At 44.2% G+C, this 11,432-nt stretch overlaps 1 protein-coding gene across 1 annotated transcript; it reads left to right on the top strand.

Annotated features, from left to right (window-relative positions):
- Nucleotides 1-6,725: 6,725 nt before the first annotated feature.
- On the top strand, nucleotides 6,726-11,162 carry ATP5MC3 (ATP synthase membrane subunit c locus 3). The gene is made up of 5 exons (XM_055289804.2): nucleotides 6,726-7,651; nucleotides 7,841-7,953; nucleotides 9,144-9,224; nucleotides 10,055-10,248; nucleotides 10,904-11,162. Exons 2-5 carry the CDS (start codon nucleotides 7,915-7,917, stop codon nucleotides 11,016-11,018), a joined length of 429 nt encoding a protein of 142 aa, XP_055145779.1. The 5' UTR covers nucleotides 6,726-7,651; nucleotides 7,841-7,914; the 3' UTR covers nucleotides 11,019-11,162.
- Nucleotides 11,163-11,432: the final 270 nt, after the last annotated feature.

The raw sequence follows: 11,432 nt of genomic DNA, 5'->3' as shown, positions 1-11,432 counted from the left end.
TGGTTTGCAGGTGGGGCCTGGTAGTATTCACCTCTACAGTCCTCACAGTTCAGTTACAGCCCATGCCTCCAGCAAGTTTCTTCAGAACAGGTGGACTGCACATTCCTGTGGCAGCCACACACTCTCCTCTAAATATCTCAGCTTCTTTCTTGTTGTATATTCTTCTTCAGCCAAGGTTAGTAGCTGTGCCTACAGGACTACTACTAGACCCGTTAGAGTCCACTCTACTCCTTTTAGGCATCTTTCACTGGTTAATGTTTTTTTTAATGTTAAATTTTCCCTGTTCAAATTACAGGTATGTTTTTTGTCTCCTGATTGGTCCCTAGCAGACATACCATCAAATAAGGAAGAAAAGACAGATGTAAGTTAATGTAAATTTCGGGGGAGAATGGGCACTTCAGCTGCAATCACAGCCCAAAGGCCAAAGATCTTCAGAGATGTAAGTCTATAAAATTATCTATTAGTTAGGGTTGTGTTTAGCTGCATATAACAAAAACTGACCTCGGTGACTTAACCAAACAGAGATTTATTTTTTTCATGTGACATGAACTCCATAAATAGGCAATTAAGGGCTGATACTCTAAAAAAAAAGTGAAAAATTCAGGTTCCTACTTTCCAGATTCTCCATCCTTAACGTGTGACTTTTGTTCTTGTAGTTGCAATATTGCTGCCTCCCATCTAGACATTAGATCTGTATTCCAGGAAGAAAAAAAAAGGTAATGGAAAAGAAAGAATGATCCATTTGTATCTATCCCTTTTCTGCACATTCTTAGGGGCATCATCGAGTAACTTCAACTCACATGTCATTGATCATTCCTAATCATAAGAGAATCTGAGAAGCTCAGCATTTTTTTAACTGGGGACAGATCTCTGTAAGTAAGAAAAAAAGGAGAGAATGGATGTTGGATAGGCAAGTAGCTGTGTCTGCCACAAATTGAAAAATTAGGAAATTACTTACATTTGAGATGGGCAAGAATTAGCAGAGGGATTTGATTTCATTTACATATACTTGTTCATTTTCTTTTCATGTAAGTAGTCTTTTATATTAATTATACTCTATGACATACAATTGTTTTTTCCTCAATAACTAGCATATCTTACCAGAAAAGAAGGACAGAATAACATTTATTTTATTAGGACGTTGTTTTCATGTAACTCTTTTATAAAGTTTAGCCTAGACCTAAAGAGGACATGGAGACATACATTTACTTTTAGTTTCTTACTAAATTATTTGTGGCCCATTTAGTAAATATTCTAGTCCAGTATACTAGATGTCATTAAAGTGGTTAAATAGTTTGTAGAACAGTCAAAAATGAAATTTAAGGACAAAATTTTCTACACTAGAAATTGATTAGCAGTGTAGGCAGTTGGTAGATCTGGGAATGTTAGGATCTATTTAAGAGATACCTAGAAATCTTTTCTATCGGAATCATGCCATCTTTCAAGTCCTGGCTCAAGTTTCTCTTCAGTAAGCTACTTTCTGATGAGGACAATTTCTTTTCTAATGCGATTTCCCTTAGTGCATCACACAACTTTGTCCTGGAATGTGTACTAATTTGTATTTTTCTCGAATTTTTTTATATACGTCAGTCCAATTTCTCATATGCCGCAATTATATTGCAAACTCTTACCTTTTCCCTGTGTCCTCACAATGTTCAAAGAAAGGGCATAGTATTTATTTGAGCTAACCTCAATTGAATGTCCTATAAAACTAGTGCAGGTTCAGAGGCTTTTTTTTTTTTCAAAGAGAAATTGATAACAAATTAAAGCCAATAATAAGACATAAAAGATTTAAAAGAAAAACTAAATATAATAACAGACACCAGAATATTTTAAACTTATATTTCTGATTTTCATTTCAACAATTTTTTTTTTATCACACCAGCATGAGAAGGCTGGTAAACTTTTGCAGGCTATTAACATTTAAAAAAAAATTTTTCCTTCCTTCCTTCCTTCCTTCCTTCCTTCCTTCCTTCCTTCCTTCCTTCCTTCCTTCCCTCCCTCCCTCCCTCCCTCCCTCCTTCCTTCCCCTCTGTGGCCCAGGCTGCAATCTACTCGGCTCCCTGCTGCCCGCACCGCGGACTGCCTGGGACTGCCGGCGCGCGCCACCGCTGCCTGCTTTTTCTCCTTTGGCTGCAGGCACGCGTTCGCCATCTTGGCCACACTGGTCGCCAGCTCCTGACGCCGAGTGCTCTGCCCGCCTCAGCCTCCCGAGGTACTGGGACTGCAGACGGAGTCTCGCTCACCCGGTGCTCGCTGTTACCCGGGCTGGAGTGCGGTGGCGTGGTCTGGCCTCGCGGCAGCCTCCGCCTCCCAGCCACCTGCCTTGGCCTACCAGGGTGCTGGGATTGCAACCTCTGCCCGGCCGCCGCCCCGTCTGGGAGGTGGGGAGCGTCTCTGCCTGGCCACCCATCGTCTGGGAAGTGAGGAGCGCCTCTGCCCAGCCACCCCATCTGGGAAGTGAGAAGCGCCTCTGCCCGGCCGCCCCTTCTGGGAGGTGAGGAGCGCCTCTGCTCGGCCACCCATTGTCTGGGAGGTGAGGAGCGCCTCTGCCCGGCCACCCATCGTCTGGGAGGTGAGGAGCGCCTCTGCCCGGCCACCCCGTCTGGGAAGAAGTGAGGAGCGCCTCTGCCCGGCCACCCATCGTCTGGGAGGTGAGGAGCGCCTCTGCCCGGCCGCCCCGTCCGGGAAGAAGTGAGGAGCGCCTCTGCCCGGCCGCCCCGTCCGGGAAGAAGTGAGGAGCGCCTCTGCCCGGCCACCCATCGTCTGGGAAGTGAGGAGATCCTCTGCCCGGCCACCCATCGTCTGGGAAGTGAGGAGCGCCTCTGCCCGGCCACCTATCGTCTGGGAGGTGAGGAGCGCCTCTGCCCGGCCGCCCCGTCTGGGAGGTGAGGAGCGCCTCTGCCCGGCCGCCCCGTCCGGGAAGAAGTGAGGAGCGCCTCTGCCCGGCCGCCCCGTCCGGGAAGAAGTGAGGAGAGCCTCTACCCGGCCACCCATCGTCTGGGAAGTGAGGAGCGCCTCTGCCCGGCCACCCATCGTCTGGGAAGTGAGTAGCGCCTCGGCCCGGCCGCCCCGTCTGGGAAGTGAGGAGCGCCTCTGCCCGGCCACCCATCGTCTGGGAAGTGAGGAGCGCCTCTGCCCGGCCACCCATCGTCTGGGAAGTGAGGAGCGCCTCTGCCCGGCCACCTATCGTCTGGGAAGAAGTGAGGAGTGTCTCTGCCTGGCCACCCCGTCTGGGAGGTCTACCACGGAGGCCAGAAGCAATGTGGGGGCTGGACGTGGTGGCTCACGCCTGTGGTCCCGGCACTCTGGGGGGCGAGGCGGGTTGATCACTTCGGGCTAGGAGTTCGAGACCAGTCTGGCCAACTTGGCGAAACATGAAAAATACAACAGACAAACCAACCAACCAACTCAGTGACAACAAAACAGGTCTACCCTGGAGTCATACTCTAATTTTTTCTATTTTCCTCCCTTTCTGATCCTTTATCCCACTTTCTTTTTCTTCCTCTTCCTTCTCCCTCTTCTTTGTCAAATAGAGGATTGAGTTGTTATCACTGATCCATATAAAGTCCCTCTCTCATTTATTTTAACTCCCACCCCCCATTTCTATTCCCCGACTTCCCATGTGCAACCTTCCTAATATGTTTGATACACATCTTTTTGTTTGTATGTATTTTTAGAAAATGTTTATTGTTTTTGTGTGCAAAAAAAATTAATTAAAAAAAAAAATTTTAAGACAAGGTTTCATTTCCATCACCCAGTCTGGAGTACAGTGGTGTCATCTTGTCTCACTGCAACCTCCACCTCCAAGGCTCAAGGGATCCTCCTGCCCCAGCCTCCCTAGTAGCTGGGACTACAGGTGTACGCCATCATGCCCAGCTAATTTTTGTATTTTTTGTAGAGATGGGGTTTTGCTATGTTGCCAGGCTGGTCTCAAACTCCTAAACTCAAGTGATCCACCCACCTTGACCTCCCAAAGTGCTGGTATTACAGGCCTGAGTGAGCATGCCTGGCCTAAAATGTTCAAAAGTAGATAACTGAAATATCTTTCCATGTGGTCAGTTAGAATTACCTTACTGAAGTTAATGATAACAATCCTACTCCACCTCAATACTTCAAGGAAAGGGAGTTAGTAACCAAGACCTGGGCTTCTTTCTATCTGGCTTGTTATGAGCTACACTTGGAATTTTAAACTGAAATTCCCCATTTTAAGATGCTGCTACTGGATGGATGTGGTGGCTCATTCCTGTAATCCCAGCTCTTTGGGAGGCTGAGATGGATCGTTTAAGCCAAGGAGTTGGAGACCAGCCTGGGCAACATAGGGAGACTGTGGCTCTATAAAAAATTTAAAAATTAGCAGTTGTGGTGGTGCATGCCTGTAGTCCCAGCTACTCCGAAGGCTGAGGTGGGAGGATTGCTTAAGCCCAGGAGGTCAAAGCTGCAGTGAGCTATAGTCGCACCACTGCACTGCAGCCTGGATGACAAAGCAAGACCTTGTCTCAAAAAAAAGAGATGCTGCTACCTCCACATAGATCTCAAAGAAGTAGTGAATATTTAGCAGACAATGTTTGCTGTTTTAGTTATGTATTACTACATAGATATTAGCACTTCATAATAAACAACCCTAAAACTTAGCTTCAAATGACAAAGTTTCTTTTTTTTCTTTTAGCACCAGAGTCCATGAGGCATTTTATTTGTAAATATGTATTACATCTTTAAAAAAAGAATCCCAGGATTTTACCTCCTGTGTGTTTTCTTCTTGCTTCTTCATGGTCCATGATACCAGCTGAGGTTGTTAGTACAATGAAACCAAACTGGCAGGATAGAAGCAGATTATTCTGCCATTTTTCCAGATGTTTGAGTTGCACATCAAATCTGGGGCTGATTACTCAACGCTCGTTTAGCCTACCTGTGAGGTTCACAACAAATTTTCTCAGCTCTGTGATCATCAATGATTCAAATTTGCCAGTGTAACCATACTTCACCATCACAGTGCGAAACCGGATGATGATTTTGGAGCACAGCTCCAAATAAGAACCTGGCGTTTGCCTGTTCTTTCGGCATTGTTGATGATCTTGAGAGCATCAGGCAGGACATTCATGTGCACCATTGTGGCGGCATGAAAACATGGCGGAAAGAGCCAAAAGACAACTCTTTCATTACTCTTGACACTGTGGGTCAGGAATTTGGGTAAAGCTCATTTGGATGGCTCATTTTTGTTCCTCGTGGTGTTGAGAAGGCTTGATGAGAGCTAGAGATCCAAGAAGGCCTCACTCATATGTGTTGGACACCTCAGTTCTCTTTCTCTAGACTTTTTTCTGTCCAAGTGGTTTCTGGAGAGGGCTATATTTGGGAGTGATCTGTCACACTTCTCTTTACTATCGGATTTCTATCTTCATCATGCCATCATCACTCAGGCTATCATCATCACCCGGTCTTATCAGATATTGCCAAATTATGATGTCATAACTTACTATGACTGTCCCCACTGTCCATGAAAAAACACAGAAGGGATTAGATACTTCTCAGGGAGGTCCCTGTTCATCTTTATGGCCTCACTTTAGTCCTCTCAGAAGGTACTTTTTTTCTTCAGACTTCCTCAGTGCAAATATCCACCCTCAATCAACATCAACATCGGTTGGTGTTACTCCAATTCACTCCCCTCTTTCTTTTTTTTTTTTTTTTTTTTTTGAGATGGAGTCTCGCTCTGTCACCCAGGCTGGAGTGCAGTGGCATGATCTCGGCTCACTGCAACCTCCGACTCCCAGCTTCACGCCATTCTCCTGCCTCAGCCTCCTGAGTAGCTGGGACTACAGGTGCCTGCCACAACGCTTGGCTAATTTTTTGTATTTTTAGTAGAGACAGAGTTTCACCGTGTTAGCCAGGATGGTCTCAATCTCCTGGCCTCGTGATCTGCCTGCCTTGGCCTCCCAAAGTGCTAGGATTACAGGCGTGAACCACCGTGCCTGGCCTTCACTCCCCTCTTTCTATAACGCAACCTTAGGATGCAAAACCAACCAAAGTCTGAGTTAATCTATCTAGAATAGCACCATGGAGTCACAGCCATGGCCAGGCCCCTCCACAGAACAGACTGGATTTCAGAACCTGTGTCTCTCCCTGCCATAAGCAAATAGTCCATATGCAACTTGGAAGCAGCCACTGTGGATCTTGGCTTCTTTCTTGCTTCCTCCTCAATAGTTACTGCCACTGATTTAGTGCTAAAGAGATAGGAACATCACTTAAAACCATCTCTACACATAAATCCACTTAGAATAATTTTTTCCCCTAGAGGATCTATTATTGAAGTACAGGGCTTTACTGTTTATTCTACTGTAGACACCACAGGACACCATGTTCTTCAGGTTACAATTGAGTACTTGAGAAACTATATGAATAATTGCTTGTTGAACTGTACACGTGAATTATCTCTATTTTCCAGCTAAAGATTGAGCCTAAAATGATTAGTATTTTTGTAATTTTGAACCATTTGTATTTGAAGTTGGATTAGTGACAAAGTCTTATTCATTTTTCAAGTGTTAGTTCTTAGGGCTTCTCCCCAGCGTTGCTGCTAGATAATATTGCACCTTTGCGCTAATGAGTAAAAAGCTGATCCTCTGGGTTGATGTTGTCTCATGCCAGGGCTCTAGGCAGAGTGGGCTGGAGTTCAGTCCCCAGCCATCTTCTTAGCAGGGCATTCTAGATGTTTAATCTTTTATGTTGACGTGTTGATATCATTTCCATTAGCCACGTTAGAATTACTAAATTAAATTTACATAACTCAAGGATCTAAAAAGACCAGAAGTTCAGTCAGAGCCATTTTTCTGAGATATTTCTGCATTCCTCTGAAGAAGATAATTTGTCCAAACTTAACAAAAATAGGTGTTAAAATTGAGTACGTTTTGAGAATACTCAGATTTTTTTAGTCTCAAGCCCTACATGAAATACATTACAATCCCTTAAATCTTCCAATCTTAGAGCTAGAGGAAAATTGAGCACCCTCACTTTACCCAGAGGCAATTTTGTGCCCCAGATGACAAAGCTCTTAGATCTACTCATTTGCTTATGGCTCCACCAGTACTTCTAGGTCAGGCCCTCTTTCACCTGAAGGATTAGCCTTACTTCTGGAACCATTTTCCAGGTTCCTTGAAATAAATATGTTGACTTTGCTGGGGACCCTAGTTTCCTGTTAAGTAATGAATGACCCTTCTTTCCTCCCCCCAGCCACAGTCCTATTTCACAGAGGAAGAGAATGACCAGCAAGTCAACTTCTACTACAGAGAAGCAGCAACTGATAAAAGGCCAAATCTTACAAAGTGCCAACGTGAAGAAAAAGGCCCACTATCCTGCAGCCAACTCATATCAAAAGTTAGTCTGTTTAGTCCTCTCTGCCGGGGCTAGTCTAGTTTTTCTTTTTGTCTCCCTCTTAACACTCCCTGCCTGCCCCATCACCAGGTGGTTGTCGTTGTCCTTCCCGGCTAGTTGCCAATAAAGTTGTTACAAAGTGACCTTGAGTGTCTTCCTTGGTGCACCCGAAACCCCGCCTTCTTCATCCGGGTGCTGCGGCGCGAATAAGAGCCGGACCGCGCTTGCGCGTTCAGTCCCACTCCTTCGACCTCTGCCGCAGCCGGTGCCGCCGCCACCTCCCGGGAAGGTAAGTGGAGGGCACAGGGAGCCCGGCCTGGCCATGGCGGAGCGGCGCCCAATAGGGATCCATTCATTGTGCCGGCGCCTCACTGGGCACGGGGCCCAAGCTGACAGCGTGCATGGGAGCCTGCGGGGCCTGGGTGGGAAGAACAGGCCCCTGGAGGGCACTTGACCTTAAGCCTCTTTGCCTCCGCAGAGAGGAAGCGGGAGAGGAGCCCACGTCGCCTGTCACCCAGTTATCTCCAGCCGCGCGGTCTCGAAGAGTGTAAGATGTTCGCCTGCGCCAAGCTTGCCTGCACCCCCTCTCTGGTGCGTAGCCCAGGCAGGGCCCGGGGGATTGAGGGGTGGGCTTCCTGGCCTGGAGCGTCCACGTTGTTGAATGGGGCAACCCTCGGACGGGGCACACCGCCCTCTCGGGAACGGCTCTCTCCTCACCTGTTAACCCATTGCCGTTTTCTTCCTTTCTTGCTAATCTTAGGGCATCTCAGCCCTCTCCTCGCCACTAGGGCGAGGCAGAGCAGCCGAGGCCTAGCTGTCAGGCCTCACTCGGTGTAGGTCAAACTCTCTTGTCCCTAGACCCGGAGCGGCCCTTTCCCCCACCTTCTCTCAGCCTCTCTGTTGGATTGGGGTCGACGCGAAGGTTGGATTACTGTAGAGGATGTAGGTGGCCGTTGAGGCCTAGTTCACCTCAGCAGCGCTTTCCAGTGCCTGTCTGTAGGTCAAACTCGTTGCTGCAGAGGGAGGGACTTCGCCTTTCCATGTGGGGGCGGAGGGAGGTGGTGGGGGAACGAGCCCAAAGTCTTTCTTCCTGCCTCTGGAGTATTACTTTCATAACAATTTTGCAGGCTTTAAGTGAGGTCTAAATCTGGAGGATTTGTCTTAGAGAATCAGGTTTTGGTTCTGAAGGGTTTTTCCGTGACCTTAGTTTAGTGGACACTCAAGGGCAGAGAAGTTGGACTGGAATATGTCCTTATGGTCAGATATTTCACAGATTATTCTTAAACTGATGTAGAATTGCTTAAGTTCCTTTTTTAGAAATTTTTTTTTATGATTAATGGTCATATAGAAATATCTTTGAAATGGTCAGGGCTCATATTAACTGCTGGGCTATTTTGAATGATAAATGTTTATAGTGACGCTCCTAATATACTTGTTGGTCCACTTAAAATTGCCAAAGAATGTGTGGTATTTATTGCTTTTTTCTGACTTGACTTAATGGCACTACAATAATGGAAATGTCAAAAGCAGTTCTTACTCTCTTTGTAACTGTTATTAGAAATTTTATTCAAGGTAGCAAGCTTTACAATTTCATTAGCATGAAACTTTATTAAAATTGCTTCATGTATTAAAAATGACCAAACAGCGAAGAGTCAATTCAGAAGTCTCTGATTCATTTTTACTGCTTGCTGTTTTAGAATTCATGGTACCAGAAAAGTCACTGAAGTCTTACCTGTATTCTTTCTTAATATTGGAATCTTTTTTTTTTTTTTCATTAATAGATCCGAGCTGGATCCAGAGTTGCATACAGACCAATTTCTGCATCAGTGTTATCTCGACCAGAGGCTAGTAGGACTGGAGAGGTAATAGTAGCAATAATTGAAATTAGGTAACACTACCAAGTAAGGGTAGGGTTTTGATTAGAGTGAAGGAAAAAAACTTTATTAATAAGAGTTTGAGGGCAATTCTTTCCCACCCTTTTAAACAAAAAACTAGATGAGCCAAATAGAGAAATTTCTCTATCCAAAACTTGGCCAAGAAATACTGTAGTATTTATATTCAAGTCTATTGATTTAAGTTGCCTATATTTAAAATTATAATAGCTACAGTTTTTGAAAAATCTACTCCATTGGGCTGGATGTGGTGGCTCACACCTGTGTTCCTAGCACTGTGGGAGGCCAAGGCGGGAGGATTGCTTGACCCCAGGAGTTCAAGATCAGCCTGGGCCACATAGTAAGATCTTGTTTCTACAAAAAATTTAAAAATTAGCCCAGCCTGGTGGTCACCTGTAGTCTTAGCTACTCAGGAGGCTGAGGTGGGCAGCTGGCTTGAGCCCAGGAGTTCGAGGCTATAGTGAGCTATGATCACACCACACTGTACTGCACTCCAGCCTGGGTGACAGACCAGGTGAGACCTTGTCTCTCTTTAAAAAAAAAAACAAAAAAACCAAAAAACCCTACTTTATTTAAAAGCATATTTATATATGTTGTTTCTTAATTTTCAACACCCTTTTAAGATGTAGATAATGTTATCCCTGTTCTACAAGAGTGAGATTATTCTAAGCTCTTGATTTGCCTCTTTACACTCAGCTACAAAATAAAAAAGTAGTTATCATTTTGACAGTGTGGTATTTAGTTAAAATAGCTACCTGTGATTACTGATACGACCTTTACCTTTATTTTCTGTTTTCCAGGGCTCTACGGTATTTAATGGGGCCCAGAATGGTGTGTCTCAGCTAATCCAAAGGGAGTTTCAGACCAGTGCAATCAGCAGAGACATTGATACTGCTGCCAAATTTATTGGTGCAGGTGCCGCAACAGTAGGAGTGGCTGGTTCTGGTGCTGGTATTGGAACAGTCTTTGGCAGCCTTATCATTGGTTATGCCAGGTAATCATTTCTATCCCTAAATAAGTTAGTTTAAGAATATGCTTGCAATAGTTGGAAACTTAGCTACTGAAGTAATAGCTACTTTTCATTAAGTGCTTACTCTGTGTCTTGCATTATATTTAAAGGGCTTTGTATGCATTATCTCACTTAATTCTCATAACACCATTTGGGGTGTTATGAGAATAACACCTGTGAAGGACTAGAGACACAGAGGTCACATTATTTGCGCAGGTCATACCTACTAAATGTCAGAAAATGAATTTTAACTAAGTCTGACTTCAGAGTCTGCATTCCTAATTGTTAAGCTATTTTGGGAATAAAATTATTAGAGCACATTCCTTAAAAGGATCAATTTAATTTAAGACCTAAACTGTCAGATCTTAAAAGGTATAGATCATATTTTCAGAGGGATAAGAATGTCAGAACCCATCAAAATGAATGAAAACCAACCATTTATATTGACAGACATCTCCCTACCTTTACACCATATTATCAGGATTGAAGGAGAACAGTGTAAGAGAGATCTAGGCAAATACTCTTCCAGCAGACTTTTCAGTTTACAAAAATCCCCACACTAGTAATCTGATTCTTTAACGTTTACCAAACATGTTGAAACTAATATTTCAAAGTAACAGTCATATGTGGTCTCTTTTAGAAACCCTTCGCTGAAGCAGCAGCTGTTCTCATATGCTATCCTGGGATTTGCCTTGTCTGAAGCTATGGGTCTCTTTTGTTTGATGGTTGCTTTCTTGATTTTATTTGCCATGTAACAAATTACTGCTTGACATGTTGGCATTCATATTAATTACGGATGTAATTCTGTGTATCTTACTGTGACTCCGAAAACTGTAGTATTGGTGTCATGGAAATGTACGTTATTTCCAAAGTCATTTCATTAAAGATGAAAACTTTAATTTCTTCTGTGATTTGTACTTATACTAAGTTTAGAGTATCACAAAGAAGAACGTGCATTCAGGCAGATGCTGTCCAATTCAGAGGAAGCTACAGCAGTTGCTCCACTGATGAAAAATATTCCTATGTAATTTTTATGGGAATTCTTTTATATAGTGTTCTGCATATTGTAATTCATAGGGCTTTTGTTTATTCATATAAAGGATAAATATTTGGGTGTTTTGAGCTTCTATAAAATATGATTAATTAAAGGTAGTTAATACTGAAGATGG

The sequence above is a fragment of the Symphalangus syndactylus genome, chromosome 8, assembly GCF_028878055.3.
Source record: "Symphalangus syndactylus isolate Jambi chromosome 8, NHGRI_mSymSyn1-v2.1_pri, whole genome shotgun sequence".
NCBI classification, from domain to species: Eukaryota; Metazoa; Chordata; class Mammalia; order Primates; family Hylobatidae; genus Symphalangus; species Symphalangus syndactylus.
Note: the sequence above shows the minus strand (reverse complement) of the source record. Positions and strands in the feature narration are given on the sequence as shown.